Source organism: Gopherus evgoodei, chromosome 3 (genome assembly GCF_007399415.2).
Source record: "Gopherus evgoodei ecotype Sinaloan lineage chromosome 3, rGopEvg1_v1.p, whole genome shotgun sequence".
Taxonomy (NCBI): Eukaryota; Metazoa; Chordata; order Testudines; family Testudinidae; genus Gopherus; species Gopherus evgoodei.
Genome location: NC_044324.1, coordinates 162,463,150 through 162,485,303, shown reverse-complemented (window position 1 = coordinate 162,485,303; position 22,154 = coordinate 162,463,150). Strand labels below are relative to the sequence as shown.

The 22,154-nt window shown below is 49.2% G+C and overlaps 1 protein-coding gene across 1 annotated transcript in view; it reads right to left on the bottom strand.

The window, feature by feature from the left end:
- DNAH8 (dynein axonemal heavy chain 8) overlaps positions 1-18,500 on the bottom strand; it is a 567,023-nt gene extending 548,523 nt beyond the window's left edge. Inside the window, 3 exon segments of the mRNA XM_030557275.1 lie at positions 863-1,188; positions 1,309-1,407; positions 18,419-18,500. Coding sequence (XP_030413135.1) covers positions 863-1,188; positions 1,309-1,399 — 417 coding nt within the window. The 5' untranslated portion in view covers positions 1,400-1,407; positions 18,419-18,500.
- Between the last annotated feature and the right edge of the window lie 3,654 nt (positions 18,501-22,154).

Sequence of the window (22,154 nt, the reverse complement as noted above, 5' to 3'; positions counted from 1 at the left end):
AAGGCCAAAACCAAGCTAATAACAACAAAAATAATCACATCTCCTTTTTAGAAGGCCTCCAAACCAACCCTAGCCAGCAGAGTTCTCAGTTCTCTCTTACCAATCTAGAAAACAGGCAGGATTTCTCCTTTTTCTTTGGGCATCAGGCCAGGGAAGGAGAAGTTTAACAAAGTTCTTAAGTCCTCAGAGCATAAAGTCAGGGCAACCGACTTACAGTCAGAAAATCAAAATCTCCAGGGACCCTGTCATAGTGCCCTAGTGCTGAGGGGGATTGCAATCTATAATTCAGTCTGGCTTCTGATTCCATCTCCCTTACTTAGCTTTCTTTTCCTGTTTATTTTGCCCAGCCCCGAGGGTGATGGAGGATACTTCTTCACTGCACCCCGGCTGTCTTGGCTGTAAGCTACAGATTGTCCCTTAAACAGACAGTATACACCACAACATACCTCCAGAAATATCTTACTATATGTGTCATATGTTGACTAGTACACTCCTTCCATAATTCAATACTTCAATTATTGTTGTCACAATACAGAAAAAGAAAGATCATTTACCAGTAACTTCAGTGGGACTACTAAAAGTACATAAAGTTAAACATATGCATAAATATTTGCAGGACCAAAGTCAAATATAGCTTGACTGCAACTATATATATGTATACATTATTTGGGAATTTTTTTGCACTTTTTATTCATTACTTTAAAATTAAAAAAAGAAAATATCGCAAAAAACTATTTCAAGAGAAAGTCAACCATATTGTAATAGGCAAATCTTCCTAACAAAAATTGATATAATAAATTGAGAAAAGAAACAGATAGTTGAGAAAACTACATTGTTATAGATGTAGCATTTGATACTAAACCTGTTTTTCTTTTAAAGTTTCTTGTAGAGATTGAACTCCACTAGTACTCCGGCGAAATTTAGACATCCTGCGGTTACTCAGAGAAGGGCTAAAAGATTCTAGGGGAGGGTGGACAGATGCTACTTGTCGAGCACGAGCAACAGGGCCAGGCTCAGCTTCTTCTGGCAAAAGGGGGCCGGGCTCAGCTTCTTCTGGCGGAACGGGGACTGGCCCAGCTTCCTCTGGCGGAACGGGGCCTGGCCCAGCTTCCTCTGGCGGAACGGGGCCTGGCCCAGCTTCCTCTGGCGGAACGGGGCCTGGCCCAGCTTCCTCTGGCGGAACGGGGCCTGGCCCAGCTTCCTCTGACGGAACGGGGCTGGGCCCAGCTTCCTCTGGCAGATCGGGACCGGGCCCAGCTTCCTCTGGCAGATCGGGGCCGGGCCCAGCTTCCTCTGGCAGATCGGGGCCGGGCCCAGCTTCCTCTGGCAGATCGGGGCCGGGCCCAGCTCCTTCTCTAGTGTTTGGACTTTCCATCTGATCCTCTGGCACCTCCTCCATCTTGAAGCCTGCAATTTACAAACAATTCACTTACTGTAACAATGCTTTAGAAACTCCTTTAATTATATCCTCAAGTGAGAGTAGGGAAAAAAAGTAGTAGGCCTCTAAACTCATTCACCAAATGCACAATCCTATTATTTCTGTTAAGCTCTCTCAAAGTTGTTAAAGATAAGTTCCATAATATGTTATATAAATTTCTTCAACACAAACATTACATGAATCTGATTATTAACAATTTTAAAAAGTATTTTCCAACTATTTATATTTATTTTTCAGTAATGTTTTACCATGTATTTTAAACAATTTTGAATTGATTAAAATATAATATTATGGCCTTTTATTCTACCCTGTATCAGAATGCCTGTAACTATTAGGGTGAATAAAAATTAATGATTTTAAAAAAAATTTACATAAACTTTTTAAAATTTATATTGGATACTTTAATTTGTAAATTAAAGGCACCTTTGCCGCCTAAGATCCATCTGCAACATCAAGCGGCAGGACAGGATCCCCAGCACTTAAGTTCTTGAGAGGTGTCAAATCCCCGGCATCAAGAGCATGCTCATCAGAGCTTAACATCGCTGAGTCACACATTTCGTCCCACAGAGACTTCCCATATACCAAAAGCAGTGTTCTATGGCCAACTGAGCATGGGAACCCACTATAAAGGTCAACCAATCCTCAGATACAAAAACACCTTGAAGGCCAACCTCAAAGTATGCAAGATGGACATTAAAATCTGGTTAATAAATTGCTCTGGACAGATCCATATGAAGAGGTCTGTAACATGAGGCCATGTCTACGTTTGAGGAATAGTGTGTAAAGTCTTTGCAGAAGAAAAGAGCATGTCTTAAGGACAATGCCTCAAACTCTTCTCTCAGTAAAACTACATTTGCAAGATATGTAACTGTGTAAGCAGAGTTAGGATGAGTTCTACCCTGACATCTGGTGGTGAATTATGGAAAGTGCAGAAAGAATGTCAAGAAGGTGAAATCTCAGATATTTGCTCAGGCACACCCAGCAAGGCAGCCTGGGATGGTTATTTTGACAGCTCTGGGATCCCCAATTTCTTTGTTATTGGGGCAAGATAAATAAAGCGTTGCCACCTGATTATGTGAATGAGGAACTACGAGACTGCTTTATGACAGAGACGTCTCAATATAAATTAAATGACACTTGCTAGACAAGGGACATGGGTTCCAAAACCCTGTGAACTGAGAGAGGTTGGGGGCTAGTGTGTGTACCGGATGGTATAAGCCCCTTTTGAGGGCCCAGAACACCAATTGCACATCCTCCTCTCTCCACTGTTAAAGAGTAGAGCTAATTTTGATTCCATTAGGAGTCCATCTAGACTGCTGAGCTGAATTCACGTTGGGCCTATGGTGCACCAGCACCAGGGCTCCCCTACTAAGAGCTGAGCTGAGGTAACTGAGTGCTGTGTTAACTAGTGAGGGAGCCTGAAGACCTATCATTAAGGGGCTGGCAGAGCGGAGCAGTTTGCAGTGTGTTGGAGCAGCCCATAGAACAGTGAGCAGAGCGAAGCGGTTTGCAGGGACAGCTGGAGGAGTGGCACAGCTGGTGTGGTGGAGCTGGTCGTGGTGAAGGCTGTAGCAGAACTCCAGGGAGAGGTGGAGCAGTTGGCCCTGGTCCACGTAAGGTGCCCCTTAACAGCCTGTGTGGACTCCCCTCATTTCCACCCAGGCTAGGGAGGTAAAACTCTGCAAAGAAACTCTTGAATTCTGAGGTGGCACTGACCAGAGACTTTTGGGTTGCTGGACTTTGGGGTGATTGGACTTAAGACCCTAAGGGGAAAAGGATATTGCCAAACGTACTTGGAGGTGGGTTTTTGTTTATGGTTTGTTATAATCCTGTTTGTGGTGTTTCTCCAATGGGATGCCGCATTGTTTCCTTCCTTTATTAAAAGGATTTTGCTACACTCAGACTCTGTGCTTGCGAGAGGGGAAGTATTGCCTCCTAGAGGCGCCTACTGGGTGTGGTATGTAAGTGTCCCAGGCCACTGGGTGGGGGCTCGAGCCGGTTATGCATTGTGTTATTGAAACGGAAAAGACGGTTACTCACCTTTGTAACTGTTGTTCTTCGAGATGTGTTGCTCACATCCATTCCAGTTAGGTGTACGCGCCGCGTGTGCACGTTCGTCGGAAACCTTTTTACCCTAGCAACTCCAGTGGGCCGGCAGGTCGCCCCCTGGAGTGGCGCCGCCATGGCGCTCTATATATACCCCTGCCGGCCCGCCCGCTCCTCAGTTCCTTCTTGCCGGCTACTCCGACAGTGGGGAAGGAGAGCGGGTGCGGAATGGATGTGAGCAACACATCTCGAAGAACAACAGTTACAAAGGTGAGTAACCGTCTTTTCTTCTTCGAGTGATTGCTCATATCCATTCCAGTTAGGTGACTCCCAAGCCATACCTAGGCGGTGGGGTCGGAGTGAGAAGTTGCGGCATGGAGCACTGCAGTTCCGAAGGCCGCATCCTCTCTCGACTGCTGGACCAGGGCGTAGTGGGCAGCAAAGGTGTGGACCGATGACCAGGTCGCCGCCCGACAGATTTCCTGGATGGGCACACGGCGAGGAAAGCCAGCGATGACGCCTGCGCTCTGGTAGAATGCGCAGTCACCCGGCCCGTAGGGATATGGGCCAAGTCATAACAGGTCCTGATGCAGGACGTTACCCAAGAGGATAACCTCTGGGAGGAGATAGGAAGCCCTTTCATGCGGTCCGCTACTGCTACGAAAAGCTGGGGGGATTTGCGGAAGGGCTTGGTCCTCTCCACGTAGAACGCGAGAGCCCTATGGACATCAAGCGAGTGGAGCTGCTGCTCCCTGCCTGAGGAGTGAGGTTTCGGGAAAAAAACTGGGAGGAATATCTCTTGGTTGACGTGGAAGGCTGAGACCACCTTGGGGAGAAAGGGAGGGTGTGGTCTCAGCTGCACCTTGTCCTTGTGGAAGACCGTATATGGGGGGTCTACCACAAGAGCCCGGAGTTCCGACACCCGTCTAGCTGAGGTGATAGCTACTAGAAAGGCAGTCTTCCAAGAGAGGTAAAGCAGGGAGCAAGTAGCTAACGGCTCAAAGGGGGGCCCCATGAGCCGGGACAACACCAGGTTAAGATCCCAGGTTGGAGCAGGGGGACGGACGTTAGGGAATAAACGTTCCAGCCCCTTAAGGAATCTAGACACCGTTGGGTGAGAAAAAACAGAGCGACCATCCGCACCCGGGTGAAAGGTGGAGATAGCTGCTAGGTGGACTCGCAATGACGATATGGCCAGACCTTGCCCTTTGAGGGACCAAATGTAGTCTAAGATGTCGGTTACCGAAACTTCCATAGGGCGGAGATTTCTCTCCACGCACCAACAGGAGAAGCGCTTCCACTTGGCCGAATATGTCGATCTTGTGGACGGTTTCCTGCTGCTCAAGAGCACCTCCCTCACCGGCGTGGAGCAGCGCAGCTCAGAGCCCGTCAGCCACGCAGGAGCCACGCCGCTAGGTGCAGCGACTGCAGGTCTGGGTGACAGAGGGTCCCGTGTTCCTGGGTAATCAGGTCCGGATGAAGGGGCAGGGGAACTGGGTTGGCTACGGACAGGTCCAGCATCATGGTGTACCAGTGCTGCCTGGGCCATGCCGGGGCCACCATGATCACGTGAGCCCTGTCCCTGCGCACCTTCAGCAGGACCCTGTGGACCAGAGGGAACGGGGGAAACGCATAGTACAGGTGGGTCGACCACTGGATGAGGAAGGCATTCGCTATCGACCCGGGCTCCCTGCCCTGAAAGGAGCAGAACGCTTGGCACTTCCTGTTCCCCTTGGACGCGAAGAGGTCCACCCGGGGATAACCCCACCTCCGGAAAATGGAGAGGGCGACGTCCGGGCGAAGGGACCACTCGTGTGACAGGAAGGATCTGCTCAATCGATCCGCCAGCGTGTTCCGTACTCCGGGGAGGAAGGAAGCCCTGAGGTGAATGGAGTGGGCTATGCAAAAGTCCCAGAGTCGTATCGCCTCGTGGCACAGGGAGGAGGATCTGGTGCCGCCCTGCTTGTTGATATAGTACATGGTCGTCGTGTTGTCGGTAAACACCGCGACACAACGACCCTGAAGCTGATGACAGAACGTTTGACAAGCAAGGCGGACCGCTCTCAACTCCCGCATGTTGATGTGTAGTCCCACCTCCTCCTGGGACCACAGGCCCTGCGTCCTCAGGGTCCCTAGGTGGGCCCCCAGCCTAGATCTGAGGCATCCGTTGTTAGGGACACCGAGGGCTGAGGGGGGTGGAAAGGGAGACCCGCACATAACACGGACTGGTCTAGCCACCAGCCGAGAGAATCTAATGCCCTCTGGGGGATTGTGATTAACATGTCTAGCGGCTGCCTTGTCGGCCTGTAATGATCGATGAGCCACAACTGGAGGGGCCTCATGCGGAGCCGCGCGTAATCGGTCACAAAGGTGCAAGCCGCCATGTGGCCTAACAGGGTTAGACATGTCCGCACTGACGTCAATGGGGCTGTCCGCAAACGCTGAACGATCGCCGACATGGTCTGGAACCGCTGCAGAGGCAGCAAGGCCCTGCCTACAGTGGCGTCCAGGACGGCCCCGATGAACTCCACCCTCTGTGTGGGAATCAGGGTGGACTTGTCTGCGTTTACCAAGAGGCCCAGACTTGCGAACATGCCGGTGATCACGTGGACATGGCTGTAGACTTGTTGTTCCGACGTGCCCCGAATCAACCAATTGTCCAGATAAGGAAACACGTGGACACGATTGCGCTGAAGATGCGCCACAACAACTGCCATGCATTTTGTAAACACTCTCGGGGCCGTGCACAGGCCAAATGGGAGGACTGCAAATTGATAATGAAGAGGCCCCACAACGAAGCGGAGGAAGCGTCTGTGGCGTGGCCAAATGGCAATGTGAAAATACGCGTCCTGCATGTCGAGGGCGGCGTACCAGTCTCCCGGATCCAGGGATGGGATAATGGTCCCCAGGGATACCATGCGGAACTTCAACTTCACCAGGTATTTGTTGAGCTCTCGCAGGTCGAGGATAGGCCTGAGGCCTCCCTTGGCCTTGGGGATCAGAAAGTAGCGGGAATAAAACCCCTTGCCTTTCTCGTTTTCCGGAACCGCCTCTATAGCTCCTTTGCTGAGGAGCGTCTGCACCTCCTGCCGAAGGAATTGCTCGTGAGAGGGGTCCCTGAAGAGGGACGAGGAAGGGGGGCGGGAAGGAGGAAATGAAACAAACTGCAGGCGGTATCCCGTCCGCACCGTGCTTAAGACCCAGCGGTCCGATGTTATTTGGGACCACGCCGGGAAGAAAAACGAAAGGCGGTTGGAAAACGGGGGGGGAAGGATCCATTAGGGAAACTGTTACTGCGCCCTCGGGCGCACCTTCAAAATGAAGGCTTAGGTCCAGGCGGGGGCTTAGAGGAGCCTTGGTTCTGCCCCCCTTGGTTCCCCGAATGCCTGCGCCTTCCATTCCTGCCGCGGCGCCTGTTAAGGTCCTGCCGCTGGCGGAACTGGGAATACGGCCTGCGCTGTTGTTGATGCTGTGGCCGGAAGGGTCTACGCTGCGTCACGGGAGTGTGCATCCCGAGGGACCGCATAATGACTCGGTTATCTTTCAGACTCTTGAGTCTGGGGTCTGTCTTTTCAGAGAACTAGCCCTGGCCCTCGAAAGGAAGGTCCTGTAAAGTATGATGGAGCTCCGGCGGAAGACCGGAAACCTGCAGCCAGGAGATGCGACGCATCGTTACTCCCGACGCGAGGGTGCGGGCAGCCGAGTCTGCAGCGTCCAAAGAGGCTTGCAAGGCCGTGCGTGCGACCTTCTTGCCTTCATCCGAGATGGCCGCCCACTCTTGGCGAGCATCTTGTGGCAGCAGCTCCTTAAATTTGTCTGCTGCCACCCAGGAATTGAAGGCGTATCTGCTCAGCAGGGCTTGCTGGTTGGAGACCCTGAGCTGCAGCGCCCCAGCCGAGTACACCTTACGGCCGAGGAGGTCCATCCGCCTGGCTTCTCTAGAGTTGGGGGCTGGAGCCTCCTGGCCATGACGCTCCCTGTCGTTCACTGATTGAACCACCAGGGAACACGGAGTCGGGTGCACATGGAGATATTCGTAGCCCCTAGAAGGGGCCATGTACTTCCTCTCGACGCCCTTCGCAGTAGGAGGAATGGAGGCCGGAGACTGCCAGATGGTGTTGGCGTTGGCCTGGATGGTTCGTATGAAGGGCAGGGCGACCCTGGTGGGAGCGTCAGATGAGAGGATGGTGACAATTGGATCCTCTATCTCCGAGACCTCCTCGGCTTGCAGACTCAGATTTTGAGCTAATCGCCTGAGGAGGTCTTGGTGCGCCCTGAGATCCAGCGGGGGGGGGCTGTTGGAGGAGGTACCAGCCACCGCTTCATCCAGGGAGGAGGATGAGGAGACCCCAGGCAAGAGAATGTCTAACTGTGGGTCTTCCTCAGCCCTCACCTCTGCCTCAGGAGCCAAAGCGGAGTCTTGTTGCTTGGACCCTTCCTCCCCATCCGGGGAGGGAGGGGGGCGAGACAACGAGGCTTCAGGAGCCCTACGCTCCGCAGTCGCCGGCCTAGCAGGGAGCTGTTGGGGGCCCTGGGCCTGATGGTATGCCCAGGGTGTCCAGAATCCCCATTGTTGTGGGCCTTGGTCCTGCTGCAGCGGATCACTGAACAGCGCCGCCTGCCGGTCGGTGCCCAGTGCATATCCGCTGTCCGTTTGCGAGGATACGGACGGCTGTCTAGAGGGCCATGGTGGGGCCGACCCTGGATGGTAAGGGTCTGCGCGGGTCGGCACGGAGGATCGTCTCGGTGCCGGGGACCGGTGCCGGGAGTCATATCGGGACCGGGTTCTGTCACGGTGCCGGGATCCGGATCGGTACCGGGCGCCACTTCGGTGCCGGGATCGGGACCTGCCACCAGCTCGGTGCCGGGAGGTCGACCGGGACCGGGACCTGCCACCAGCTCGGTGCCGGGAGGTCGACCGGTGCGGCGAGTAACGTCGGGACCTGCTCCTGGAATCGCGGTGCCGGTATCGGCGGCTGGAGTCTGACCGCGATCGTCTTGATGTCGACCGGTGCCGCGAGTGCGACCGGTACCGCTGAGGGGAGCGGTGCCGGGACTGCGAGCGGCGGCGGGATCTGGAGCGACCATGACGTCGGGACCTGGATCGTGAACGAGAGTCCCGAGACGGTGCCGACATCATGGGCTTGCCTCTGGACACGACCCACACCGGAGGTACCGGGGGTGGCAGCCGAGTGGGCTCAGTCAGGGCTATGAGGTCCCGAGCCGAGGCGAAGGTCTCCGGTGTGGATGGGACCACTATCTCAACCCCAGATCTCATGGGGGAGCTCGGCGGCACCGGACTCGACGGACCCGCCGGGCCCGGAGTCGACGGTGCCGGTGGCGCCGCAGCCGATGTCGAGGCCGGGCGCTCTAGCCGGGTCTGCCTGGCCGGAGTAGTGGACTTCGACGGCCTTGGCTCTGTCTCCGGTGCCGGAGAAGGTCGGTGGGGGGGTAGTGGTGGCGCAGCCCCCTAAAATTGCATGCAGCTCAGCGTAGAAGCGGCATGTTTTTGGCCCTGATCCAGATCTCCCGTTTGCTGCTTTGGTTTTCTGGTAGGCTTGTCTGAGCTCCTTCACTTTCACTCTGCACTGCACTGTGTCCCTGGTGTGGTCTCTCTCCCTCATGGTATTGGAAATTTTTTCAAAAGTTTTTTCATTTCGTCTTTTGGAACGCAGTTCTGATAGCACTGAATCCTCTCCCCATATAGCGATAAGATCCAGTACCTCTCATGCGCTCCATGCTGGTGCTCTTTTTCTATTCTCAGGAGACTGCATTGTTACCTGTGCTGATGAGCTCTGCGTGGTCACCTGTGCTGATGAGAGCTCCACGCTGGCCAAACAGGAAATGCAATTCAAAAGTTTGCGGGGCTTTTCCTGTATACCTGGCCAGTGCATTAGAGTTCAGTTACCTGTCCAGAGCGGCCAGTGGTGCACCGTGGGATACCGCCCGGAGGCCAGTAACTTCAATTTGCAGCCACACTAACCCTAAATCGATATGTTAATATCGATTTTAGCGTTACTCCTCGTTTTGTAGGAGTACAGAAATCAATTTAAAGAGCCCTTTAAATCAATTTAAAGTGCATGGTAGTGTGGACGGGTACAGCGTTAAATCGATTTAACGCTATTAAAATCGATTTAACTGCATAGTGTGGACCAGGCCTGAGTAGTGTTGTCAGTATCAATTACTACAACATTTTCATGATCAATCTGGTATTCATTTACAGATTTGACTACAGCCTGTGAAACAGTTGAGTGATTAACAGCATCTAAAAAACACTGTATCCACACAAAAAAAAAATGAGTAAACATACCCACTGCAATCAGGTTCTAATGGTACAAGCAGTACATTCAGAACTGACCACTCGTTTCTCCACTGTGAGGGCTGCTCTCATCCTGGTTTCCTGGCGTTTCAGGGCAGGGGAAAGCAAGTCACAAAGTTCAAAGAAAGTGCTCTTACACATGCGAAAGTTTCTCTGCCACTGCGAATCGTCCCACACCTGCAAAACTATGCGGTCCCACCAGTCTGTGCTTGTTTCCCGGGCCCAAAATCAGCGTTCAATGGGTAGAACCTCCCCCATTACCAGCAGGAGCTCCAAAGCACGGGGGCCCAGGGTTAGAGAGAAATCAGTGTCCATGTCCTCATCACTCTCGTCGCCGCGCTGCCGTAGCTGCCTCCTCCTCTCCTGTGTTTGCAGTTCATGGTTCACCATAGACAGCACGAGAAGGCGTGAGGTGTTTACAATGTGCACGATTGTGCTATTGAGCTGAGCAGGGTCCATGCTTGCTGTGCTATGGCGTTTGCTCAGTTCACCCAGGAAAAAAGGCGCAAAATGGCTGTCTGCTGCCTTCAGGAAAAGAGGGGTGAGGCTGTACCCAGAACCACCTGCGACAATGATTTCTTGCCCCATCAGGCACTGGGGTCTTAACCCAGAATTCCAAGGGTCAAGGAAGACTGTGGGAACTATGGGATAGCTACGGGATAGCTACCCACAGTGCAACGCTCTGGAAATCGATGCTAGCCTCGGACCATGGACGCACACCACCAAATTAATGTGCCTAGTGTGGACGCATAAAATTGACTTTATAATATCTGTTTAATAAAACCGGTTTAAGTTAATTCGAAATTTCATGTAGTGTAGACGTACCCTCACATGAAAAAGGCATTTCATTCTGTGTTTTTCTTAGAAAACATTGTTTCCAAATTCTGGGCATATCATCTATTTGGCACATATTCTTAACTTAATTGGTGAATCACTTAGCAAGCTTTTTCAGCTGGTTGATACATTTGTAAGGTGCTTCAAAAATATGTTCTATAATTCTGGTAGTAAGAAAGTGAGGTACCTCTGTTTCACGAACCAGAAACTACAAGAGTATGAAGATGTCACGCATCCATGCCTCCTAGCCCAGATGGAACACACTGGAACAGCTGGTTTTATGCTGTTCAGTATCACTCTAAGAACTTTCACTTCTATAAAATGTTTTTTAATGAAGAGTGCAGTTTCCGTGTAAACTATTCAGAAAAACGCTGAATGACCCAATTAAGTATGCATTGTTGAAAATACAGATCACTTTTCTAGCACAAAAATGGGAACAAATTCTCAGTTTACATCTGACGTTTGAGAGCAGGAAGCCTTGCCTTCCTTGACCTTCAGGAAGAATTACAGATATATTTCAGTTCACACCTAGAGCCCCTTTTCTTCAGAAGCACCTCAGAGTTCTTTAAATTTAGAGAGGCAGAAAACATATCTCCTGTTGAAAAACTTGCCTGTCTCTCTATAAAGAGGCCATGAAGCTTCTCAAAAGCTTGACAAATATTTCTCATTTGGACAAGAAAATCTGAATATTCTGAGGCTTGTAGATTATTTGATCCTCCTGTTTATATCCTGCCAGGCTACTATATTTTTAAGCAATACCTGGGTTTTTCTGAGGTACCTGAACAGGAGCTAAAATTGTACAGGGAAAAGATTGTGCCTGAAGCTATTTAAAGTCAAGCTATTTTTGTAGCCCTCCAAGCATTTTGGCTTTCAGAGAAAGACAAAATTCCAAACCGGATAAATGCTGGCCTGGAATTGCATAAATGCTGTCTCAAACTCTGCAGATGCAGAGTTTTTCACTGTACAATTTGGTCCTTTCTGCCAGAAGGAAATCACTAAGTGAGAAAAACTTAAAAGCTCTTTGTTTTCTGTACTATATTTAAATTAAAATACAGGACAATGATTGGTAAAAATGTATGACTTTCATGTATGAAAGTCTAAGCAATTTAAAATGATATTCTATTTTATTTTAATTTTGCTGCTTGGTGTTCTGTAATGTAATTTAAATTAAAATCCAGATTATAAAGCTGGAATGCAGAGTATTGGTTACCAAGTATTATTAACTTTTTTATATTTAGGAAATGCTGAATAATTATTGTGACTTCTTTTTCTGTATTGTGGTTTAAATTAATTACCAAAGTAATTGAAACTGGCATGATTCTATTCTGACAAAGAAAATGTTTAGTATATTGCAGAAGTTTTATTTTTTTGGTGCACAATTCTCCCGGAAGTAGCACATATTTAACTCAATGCACATGAGTAGTCCTACTGACTCCAATGAGATTACTCATGAATAAAGTTGTGTATGTTTGTAGAATTGAGATCTAAATCTGAACCACTGAACTGATATAAAATACATGCGTACATAGTTGACATAAGCAATAAACCAGCTTTTTTCCTTCTGTAATATTTACTGCAGGTACAGGAAACATTTTCTAAACTTGGACTACTCGTTCTAATTTAAGAAAATGACTAGGCGTAAACACCTAGTCCTTATTTTTGCTAATCAATACACAAAATCAAGTGCAGATGAAGATATATTCTTGAAATGTTCTCAGTTTACTTTCTCTCATGTATTCAGTTTACTTAAACTTATTTAACCCTTACCTACTGTATATTTTTATTATACAGCACTTAAGCAAGTTTGATTTCAATGCACAGATTTTTTCTTGGTTTTTCAGGAGCTCAGAAGAATACTGTGGAGAATGAAGAACCAGCAACCAGTATTAACATGAGTGAGACTTAGTCATAGTTCTTTATGGGATAAAAACTATTAGTCACTATAAAAAAAATCCATACAATTGTTGCATAATATATAAATGCAATAAAGCAAAAACATTTTTAAAATGTTGGTTTCAGTTTTGCAAATTATTCTAACAGTCTATCTTACATATACCATAATTTGATTTAGAAGTTAATTTCTAGTAAATCAGAATTAGCACATTCACCAATTTTTACTTAAACAATTAAGCCTCTGAAGAAATACATTTTGGCCCCTACTGTAGTAGTAGAATTTACTGTTTGTATTTTATATATTTTAGAATAAAGGATAAAGAATAAAGTAATAATGTAGCATGTATTAAATGTATATGATTTGACCATATCCTGCCAGCCACCCTTTTTGAACAGCAGAAAGGAATGGCCTAGCAGCCATTGGTAGAGAGGCATCAGCCAGAATTTCTTTGTGTTTGGACTGATTTCAAGGCAGTAACAGACCTTTGAGGGTCACCACTTTGTTGCAGTCTTAGCATTTTAAAATAAGTAAAAAAATGCCATGATTGTTTTTCTTCTGCATTGCAATTTATTGTTCCTGTTCAAAATGTTCTGTGTAAATTAATTCTGTTTCGTGTGTGAATGAGGAATGAGTGTTGAGATAAGTGTGAAGGCCATCGCTGAACCAGATGTTCTAAGGAGCACTGGAGACAGATGCAAGGGCACCAGGAGGCTGCAACATGCCCCCCTGAGAGACTTGATGAAAGAACAAGATAAAGGATGAGAAGGACAAGTTAAGAAAACAAGCACTCGTCAAACAACAATTGATTCCAGTGTAATGGTGCAAAACGTATTGGTCTCAATGAAGGAAAATTACAATATAAATAGGGTGCCTTGCCATGAAACTTTGGGTTCGTCCAGCCAAGACTTCCACCAGAGCATCGTGTTGTGACCGACAGAACCTAGCACCTACCTACCCATGATCAACTTACCTGGCCCCTAGATTGATACAGACTCTGGACTGGTAACTATAACATCAACTGGTGGGAGTGAGTGAGTGAGTGTGTGTGTGTGTGTGTGTGATTGAATGCATATGTTAATTGTTGTATCTTCAATAAAGGTGGCGTATTGCCTTTTCCCTGAAAAAAAAGATCCTGTGGACTTCTTATAAGCAAACACTACTCTTGCCAACACTTATGCAACTGCTTAACTATAAACACACAAATAATCTCATTTGACTTTTGTAACAACTAGGCAGACTAGAACCCAGAAATTGTAGGTTACTGACTCTTTTTTTTTTTTTTAAATAACCACTAGAAGCGTAGGCTAGCTTGCTACAGAAGAACCCTATGAATCTAGGCTCTGCAGGACACACTTCCCAAGGCCTGAAGGGCAGCCCCTCACAGCTCACTAATTGGCTGACGCTAGTATTTAAACGAGGAAGCCAGCATGAGGAGTTCCCCAATGATTAGGGCACTAGTTTATGACTCGAAAAACACGAGTTCAATTCTCTGCTCCACTATAGACTTTGTGTGTGATCTTGGTCACTTAAGGCCCAGATCTGCAAATGTATTTAGGCACTTAACTCCCACTGATCAACAGGAGTTAGGCACCTAAATACCTTAGCCTGTTTCCTATCTAAAAATAGGGAAATACTATTACCCCCAGCTCACAAGGGTGTTGAGGGATAGATATGTGACAAATATTGAAATTCCCTGCAATATCTTTGAATAAATTTATTGTATTAAGTTTCTTTGGCATTCATTGTATTGAAGGCAAAGACAATATAGTATTATTGTGGGCCAGGACTGTATGTCCCCTCTTTCTAGAGAGGAAATATGATGTGAACCCTAGGAAGTGTTATATGCTTCAAAGGACTATACTGAACAATATGCCAGATGAGAATGGACTTTTTGGACAAACAGTATCCAGTGATTTGCCTGGGGAATCTCTAGAGGGACATGAATACCGCAAATTCCTTACATCCAGTTATGCAAAAACCCAGCCTTCTGAAGCTATGCCCTGAGGAGAGGATCACTTTCTGCTAATTACCTGTTCCCAAAGTCTCAAGATCAAAGATCCAAGCTGTAGAAGAGAAAAACTAATCTGTTCCTGGGGGGACTCGTTCAGAGCTGGAGTTGACCACAGAAAAAACCCTTGGTGAGGTTTGAAGGACTGGCTCCTACCAGAGCCCTTGTTGGAGCAGGTGGGGCAGGGTTGATCTCTGGTAAGTTTTATTAGCATCCTTGTAGGTTCTTTTATTGTTTCATATATTTTCTCTGTAATGCTTTTACCTTAAGAATGAAACGTGCTTGCTTACAGAGAGCGGTATGGTAACTTGTGACTGTTGGCAATTACGGCTGTTTGCAGCCGACGCAAAGCAAAGCACAGCACAAACATCGGCCTATTTAGGCAGTCTGGCTTGCTGGGGATACCAGTGTAAACAGAGAACTATGCAGCCTGGAAAAACACCACTAAAGGGGTGGGGGGGAGATACAGGTCTCTATGCAAGAGAGGTGATGGCTGGAGCCTAAAGTGGTTGCCCTGGAGAGACCACAGTGGGGGAATACAGGTGCAGTTGTGATAAAATAAAGATTGTGAAGCATTTAAATACTATAGTGATGGGGGCTACAGACAGCTGCAAAAACTTGTGAAGAGTGCCATTCTACAGAGATTATTTGAAAATAAAGATTTTGACACAGCAGTCCTTGAGAGGTTCTATGGAATCGAGCATACAATCAGGTCCTCCAGAACCAAACTTGTTTTTCTTTGTTGAAAAAGAAATTCTGGGATGGGAAAGTTTAAAAAAATCCTGATGCAGAAATATCAGCAGGGAGAAGTCCCATCTCCATGATTATAGTTCAGCTTCTTGCCCCACACCCAATCTTTATCCTTATGTTTCAGATAATGTATCCATTTCTGTCTTTCCCCCAATTAAGGATGGGAGTACACCTCATTTGTATCTGAGGGGAACGGATCAGTAAACTTTCTCAGTTTAAGGCTGGTAGTTGGATAAGAGTTAAATCTTTCTCACCTGAACCTGACACTGGACTGTATTGGTTTGTTTATTTCTCTCTCTATCCTCTGCCCATGAAGCTGAAGAACTCAGATAGTGTCTTCTCCTAGTGCCCAGATGTGTATGAGGGGGTTGGTCTCTCTCATCATTCCCCTTGGAATCAAAGGATCAGTCTCTCTCCCACTGGGGCCCAGATCAGCTGTTTGGTCTCTTCTACACACATTCGCTCTCTTCCCCATCCCTCTCTCAAGAGATGAAGTATCTATCTCCCTCCTCCACATCCTGTATTAGAGAGGAGGAGTGGCAGTCTTTCTCTGACTTGGGCAAGGACTGGAGGGTATCCTCATTTGATCTGTTTTCTCCTGTAGATGGGAGAGAGATTGATGGATCTCTCCCCACCCCCAACAGGGTGCAGGGGAGGAGATCACTTCTCTTCATTACTCCCCTGAGCTATGAGGAAGGAGCACAGAGGCACGTTTTTTTTCCTTTTCTCTTGCAACTGTCTCACTGTCTGTCCCTAATGTCAGGGTCATCACTATTCCTCTCTCTCTTTGAGGCTAGGGTTCACATTGGTCAGTCTGTCTATATGCTAGAATCAGGAGGGTAGGTCTATCTCCTCTTATTGCTCTTATTATTTATACCTCTTTCACTAAAGGGCCATCATGGGTGTGCTCTCTACATATAGAGTCTGTGTGAAGCAGGAATGCTGGAACTGGTGGTGAACTGGCTTGAAATAATAATAGCAACCCAATGCATGGCTTCCATCATATACAGGATGTACAGTTTTGTACAATGGCTTTCAGCACTCCCACTAAAAAAAACTGTTCAAGCACCCTGAATGGAAATTTTTACTGCTCTCTCCTAAGGGTGGGTGTGTAAGTATATGCCCCTTCTATGCTGCCTAGGGCACGCGATAGGTGCAATCATTCTATTCCTTCTTCAGGAGTTAAGGTCAGTCTTTTTAGGAACCACAGGATGGTCTCTTCCTTAGGGAATAGGAGGTCAGGATTTCTTCTCCATGACAGTGGGGAGGCTGAGTCCAGTTCCAAACTCTGTTTCTTCCTCTTATGCTATAATGCAGGGGTGGGCAAACTATGGTCCGCAGGCCAGATTCAGCCCGTCAGGACTTTGGATTCGGCCTATGTTTTGCCATCCTCATGGTGCCGCCGGTCCCACACCCACTCCATGTCCATGCAGCCTCTCGGGGAGGGGGATGGGCAGAGGGCTCTGTGCACTGCCCTTGCCTGCAGGCATGGACCCCTGCAGCTTCCATTGGCCGGGAATGGGGAACCGCAGCCAATGGGAGCTTCAGGGGAGGTACCCGCAGGCGAAGGCAGCACACGGAGCCCTCTGCCCCCCTTTCCCCAAGGGCTACAGGGACACGATGCCAGCTGCTTCCGGGAGCGGCGTGGAGTCAGGGCAGGCAAGGAGCCTATCTTAGCCCTGCTGCGCGTGGCTCCCACCCCAGAGCCACTCCAGATAAGTGGCACCGGGCCGTAGCCCACACCCCAACCCCCTGCCCTGAGCCCCATCCTGCACTCCAACCCCCTGCCCTGAGCCCCCTCCTGCACACCACATCCCCTCCCAGAGCCCACACTCCATCCCACACTCCAACCCCCTACCCAAGCACTACATTCATGGCCCTGCATACAATTTCCCCACCCAGATGTGGCTCTTGGGCTAAAAAGTTTGACCACCCCTGCAATAATGCCAGGTCTTCCCACCCATGAATTCTCCCCACCCAGAACATGCATAATCTTGCAGCATCTGGCATAGGGATGTGCCAGAGGAAGGGGGAAGATATCAGCTCTCTTGATATTCTGGGCTGCCAGGCAGTTACTTGGGGATGTTGCAGCCTGAATATCAATTAGACCAGTCCTGGTATACCTCCATGGCCAAACCAGCCAGTAGCAGACTCCAAATCCCAGAGGCGCTAAGATGTCAAAAAAAGCCACATTTGCCTTCTACCTTTCTGAGGTTGGAGTCAGCCTCTTCATCTTCCTCTTCCCCATTTCAGGGCCAGGAAGGTATCAATCTCTCTTTTCTTCCACCTGCAGGGGTGGCTGGCAATAAGGCTCTCATTGCTATTCTGGGGCTCACGCTCCCCGGCTGGTTCGGTAAAAGTCTCTCTCTCCCCCTCTAGATTCAGCGCGTTAGTGGCCTCTCTCCCCAAAGGGCTGGGGAAGTTGGTGAAATCTTGGCCAACTGACGTCGGTGGCAAAACCCCGAAGACTTCAGCGGAGACAGGATTTCATCCCGTCTCTCCCTGCCCTAGAGCTAGAGGGAGCGGCGGCCCCTCTGTCGCTACGGAGATGAGTGCGTTGGTTTCTCTCCTTCCCAACCCTTGGAGGCTCCATCTTGCCAGTTGGGGGGGGGGTGTCGGCTTCTCCCTTTTCCCTCAGCCCTGCAGCTCAGATGGGCTCGCTTTAGGTTTTCCCACCTTTGGGGAGAGACTCACTTGTGGGGAGCGGAAGCGCGCTCCTCCTTCCCCAGGGAGAGGTTCGCTGAGCTGTCGTGCCCGAAAATTAGAAGCGGGCGGGCGGGCACCTCAGCCTTTTCCACCGCGCCCAGACCGGGTCTGTGTTTGGGTATAATGCGTACGGACAACGGCGCCTCCTTTCCCCCAGGCCAGCCTCTCTTGCTGCCTCCCGATGTCAGTCTCACCCTCCCTCCGGGGCTGCGCACGGAGGGCGGCCCGTTTCGGGAGGGAAGGTACGTCTGGCTCTTAACTTTCTCTCTCTGCTTTCAGGGGGTGTGCGGCCTATTTCTCCTCCTTTTGGAGGAGCAGGTGAGTGACGGCCTCTCCCCCACCGCAGGCCGCTCCCTTCACTGACCTAGCTCGGCCCTGTGCCGAGCAGCTCGCCGGACCTCTCGAGAAAACCGGGGCACTCACCTCCCTCCTCAGCCAAGCGTCGACGGTTTCCCTCCCAAGACTAGAGGGAAATATGTTCCTCTGGATCCCTCCGCCTGCCGAAATACTTAGTGTCAGCGCTGCTCCCAGGCTCGAGCGCCGGGACTAGACAGCGCTGCGGAAGGATACATGGAAGGGAGACCCAATCGCTGACCTGACCGTTATGGAGAGAATTGTTGGCGCGCGCCCCGTCCCCATCATGGGGCGGGGGGTGAGCCGCGCTGCAGGCGCGTAGGGCTGCTCTGCTGTCTCTGATCCCAGCCCGCACAGGGATCCACAGCGCTCTACATTCCCGCACCAGGGCCAGGTACCTGCTCCGTCTCTGAACGCTTTCTGCCACCAACCCTTTCCCACAACTCAGCCCCAGACAGGTCACTGTCCGTCCTCCTAACCATGACCTCGTGGCCCCTGTAGCCTCAGAAGCCCTCTGTCCCCATGAGCGGAGGCTGCTCCAGGCCCCAGCACACCAAGCGCGTGCTTGGGGCTGCAAGCCGCGGGGGGTGCTCTGCTGGCACCGCGAGGGCAGGCAGGCTGCCCTCGGAGGTGTGCCTGCGGAGGGTCTGCTGGTCCTGGAGGTTTTGGTAGACCTCCCGCAGGCAAGCCGCGGAAGGCAGCCTGCCTGCCGTGCTTGGGGCGGCAGAATTCCTGGAGCTGCCCCTGCCCATGAGAGAAGCTCCTGCTAGGCCTGTAAGTGCTCCACTGTCTCAGGGTTAGATCCAGGGCCAGCTCTAGGCACCAGTAAACCAAGCAAGTGGTTGGGGCGGCATTCCGGGTGGTTGTTGGTTTTCTGCTTTGGCAGTTGTGCACTCTGAGGTTTTTTTTGTTTTTTGTTTTGCTTGGGGCAGCAAAAAACCTAGAGCCAGCCCTGTTTAGATCCCCTGTTACACATACACAGGGCCAGGTTTCATTATCCAAACAATTTTCTGATTTGTTCGGTTGTCAGCTTGAATGATCCCTCTTTAATTAACCACTAGAAGTGCACACATTTGATAGGCCAAATTCTGCCCAACCCAGATAAATGCTCAGGTGCAACTTTCACAGCCATTGCAAAAACAGCATTCCCGCTTTCCTGTATTTTGACCTACAATACTCCTCAGTCTCTCTTTATTTAGTGTTTCTTCCCACAGAGGAAACAGGGCATGTGGTGTGAGCTATATCCCCAGGCAATATCATACACAGCATGCTTCTTTAGACCCCACTGAACAGCTCTTGTATAGTGGGGTTTGCAGAGATGCTTTCCCTAACTTTTGGAAGGAAGCAGAATCAGAGCAGGAAGCTTTTATCATATGCTTCCTCCACCTGCAGTTTTTTAGTGGGCAGCACATTCTTACTATCCTTTAATTTTGTAGGCTCCACCCTCTCCACATACCCTCTAGGACGTGGTGTGGCCCAATCACAATAATTTAATAAAAAATAAGAATTTTTATGGACTACCTCCTACCCAAAGATCAGAAGGTGGTGTACAAATATAAAAGGTAACAGTGCTTAATAAATAAATCAAAAATATTCTAACAATAGCCATACATTTTGTCCCAAGTATGAAGTCAAACAGTGGTCCCTAAACAACATTAAAGGACCATTGTCAACTTGAAATCAATTTTAAAATATTAGTCAAAAGTACTTTCAAGTCATATACTTGCTCATGAGTTCCCAGTCAGTTTTTGTGGATTTAAAATCACATTTTCCTATTTTTATAATCTTTTCTTTCCTTGATTGCTATATGAAACAAAAAGGGAAACTAACCATAACTTCACACTTGCAGTCAAATCTGTGCAAGCAGCAGCATATAATGAACTAGGGATCTTTCAGTTCATGCCCACATTATCCACATGGGGAGTTACAGTATGGCACTTTGGTGCTCACTGCTATTCACACCCTGCACTGCGTGACAGTATAGATATGCCCAGTTTCTGAAGTGGTGGCAACCACGTTAAGACTGTCCCCTATGCAAGTATACTTAGGAGAGACAAAGTTCGTGCTGCTCGTGCCTCTTTCTGGCACACCTGCACAGAATGGCCTCTTTCTAGCACACCTATATGTTGTGTAAATTTTAAAATTGCAATTTAAAACATTTTAAAATAAAGTAGCTGAAAATCAGTTTTGCTGTTATTTACCTGCCAAAACCTGTGATCAGGGGACTGTGTTTCTCCAGCAAGTACTGATGACACACACTACTAAACATCTAAAACAAGATAAGATTCTTAAACACCCACTAAAGCCTGTCAGAGAAACAGGGCATCTAAAGCAAAGTGGGGAAATACAGTGACCGTCTAATACATAGCGTGGAATGCTGGTGATCAGGGCCGGATTAACCTTTTGTGGGCCTGCCGCCAAACATATTTGTGGGCCCCCATGGTAACAATGTAGTATGGGGCAGGAGGTTCAGTCCCCAGAGTGAGGGGCCAGCCAGGGGCAATGGGGCATTGCATGGCAGGGGTGGCCCTGCTCTGTCCAGCCCAGTGTGAGGGCATTATTTACAAACCGGCAGTTGCCAGACGTATAATAGCCTGCCCAGTCCTGTGCTTCCAGCATGCCCCTTTCTCTTGGCGGTGGGCCCATGTTGTGCCACACAGCCCCCTTCCCCAACACCGGAACACCCCCCCATACCCACTATGCCCAGCACCTCCCAGACCCTGTCACAAATGCACAGTACCCTGCACAACACAACTGTCCAGCACCCCACACAGAACCTCCAGTCCCTAGTGCCCCAACACACAGAGATCTTCCCTACCCCCTCACAGACCAGCACCCCTCCAAAAGGCCCTCCGGAGACCCACTCCCCCACACCCTGCCTCCTGACCCCACTAACTGGCCTTGCTGGGAGGCAAATTTGTCTGCCAGGCTGAGCCGCCAGTGTCCTGGGGTGGGGAATCACTCCAGCCCCTCAGGCGTGGTATGATCAGCTAGGCCAGGGCCTGCCCCACCCAGGCTCTCTCAGGACCCACTTGCCTGAAAGGGCCTTGTCAAGTCCCCCACACTGTCCCCTCCCACAACTGGCCAGGACTGGTCAGGCTTCTGCATCAGTCTCATGTGGCTCAGCTCTAGGAGACAGGTGGGGCCCCACGGGTGGTGGGAAGCAGAGACTGCCTGGAGCTGGAGGTGCACTAGGGTCCGGACAGAAGACAGACAGAAGCCGGCGGGTGAGGCCAGGGAGTGGAGTGGAGCGGAGCCCACGGGCAGGCCGAGAAGAGCAAGTAGGCGGGAGGAGCCAGCAGGCTGGTGGGGTCTCAAGGCACAGTGCAAGCAGAGCAGGCCCAGCTCCATGGGGTCAGTGGTGCCATTGTAAACCCAGCACTGCTTGGGATATCTTAACAGTCCTTTCCAATTTTTGTATCTGATTATTTTTTAAATTTTGCCTCAACTTGACATTTCCTAGTTTTCAATTTTTTTTTAATACAGTTTCATTTTGTTTTTCCTCTTTCATTTATATGTATTTGCAACCTGTATCATAACAAATTAATTTGTCTTTCAATTTAGCTCTTATGGTCTTAATTTTTTTTAAATTCACATATCTGTTTTGAATAATATGCTTTGCATTGCCAATGATTAAGAAAGGCAAGGAAACAGGGCCATTCCTCCCACTTATTTATAACAAGATAAAACAGGTGAACTATATTCTGCAGCCCCACAAATGCTTACACACATGCTTAACTTTACTACCCTGAGTAGTCCCACAGAAGTCAAAGGAATTTTTCATGGTAGTAAAGTTAAACTCATG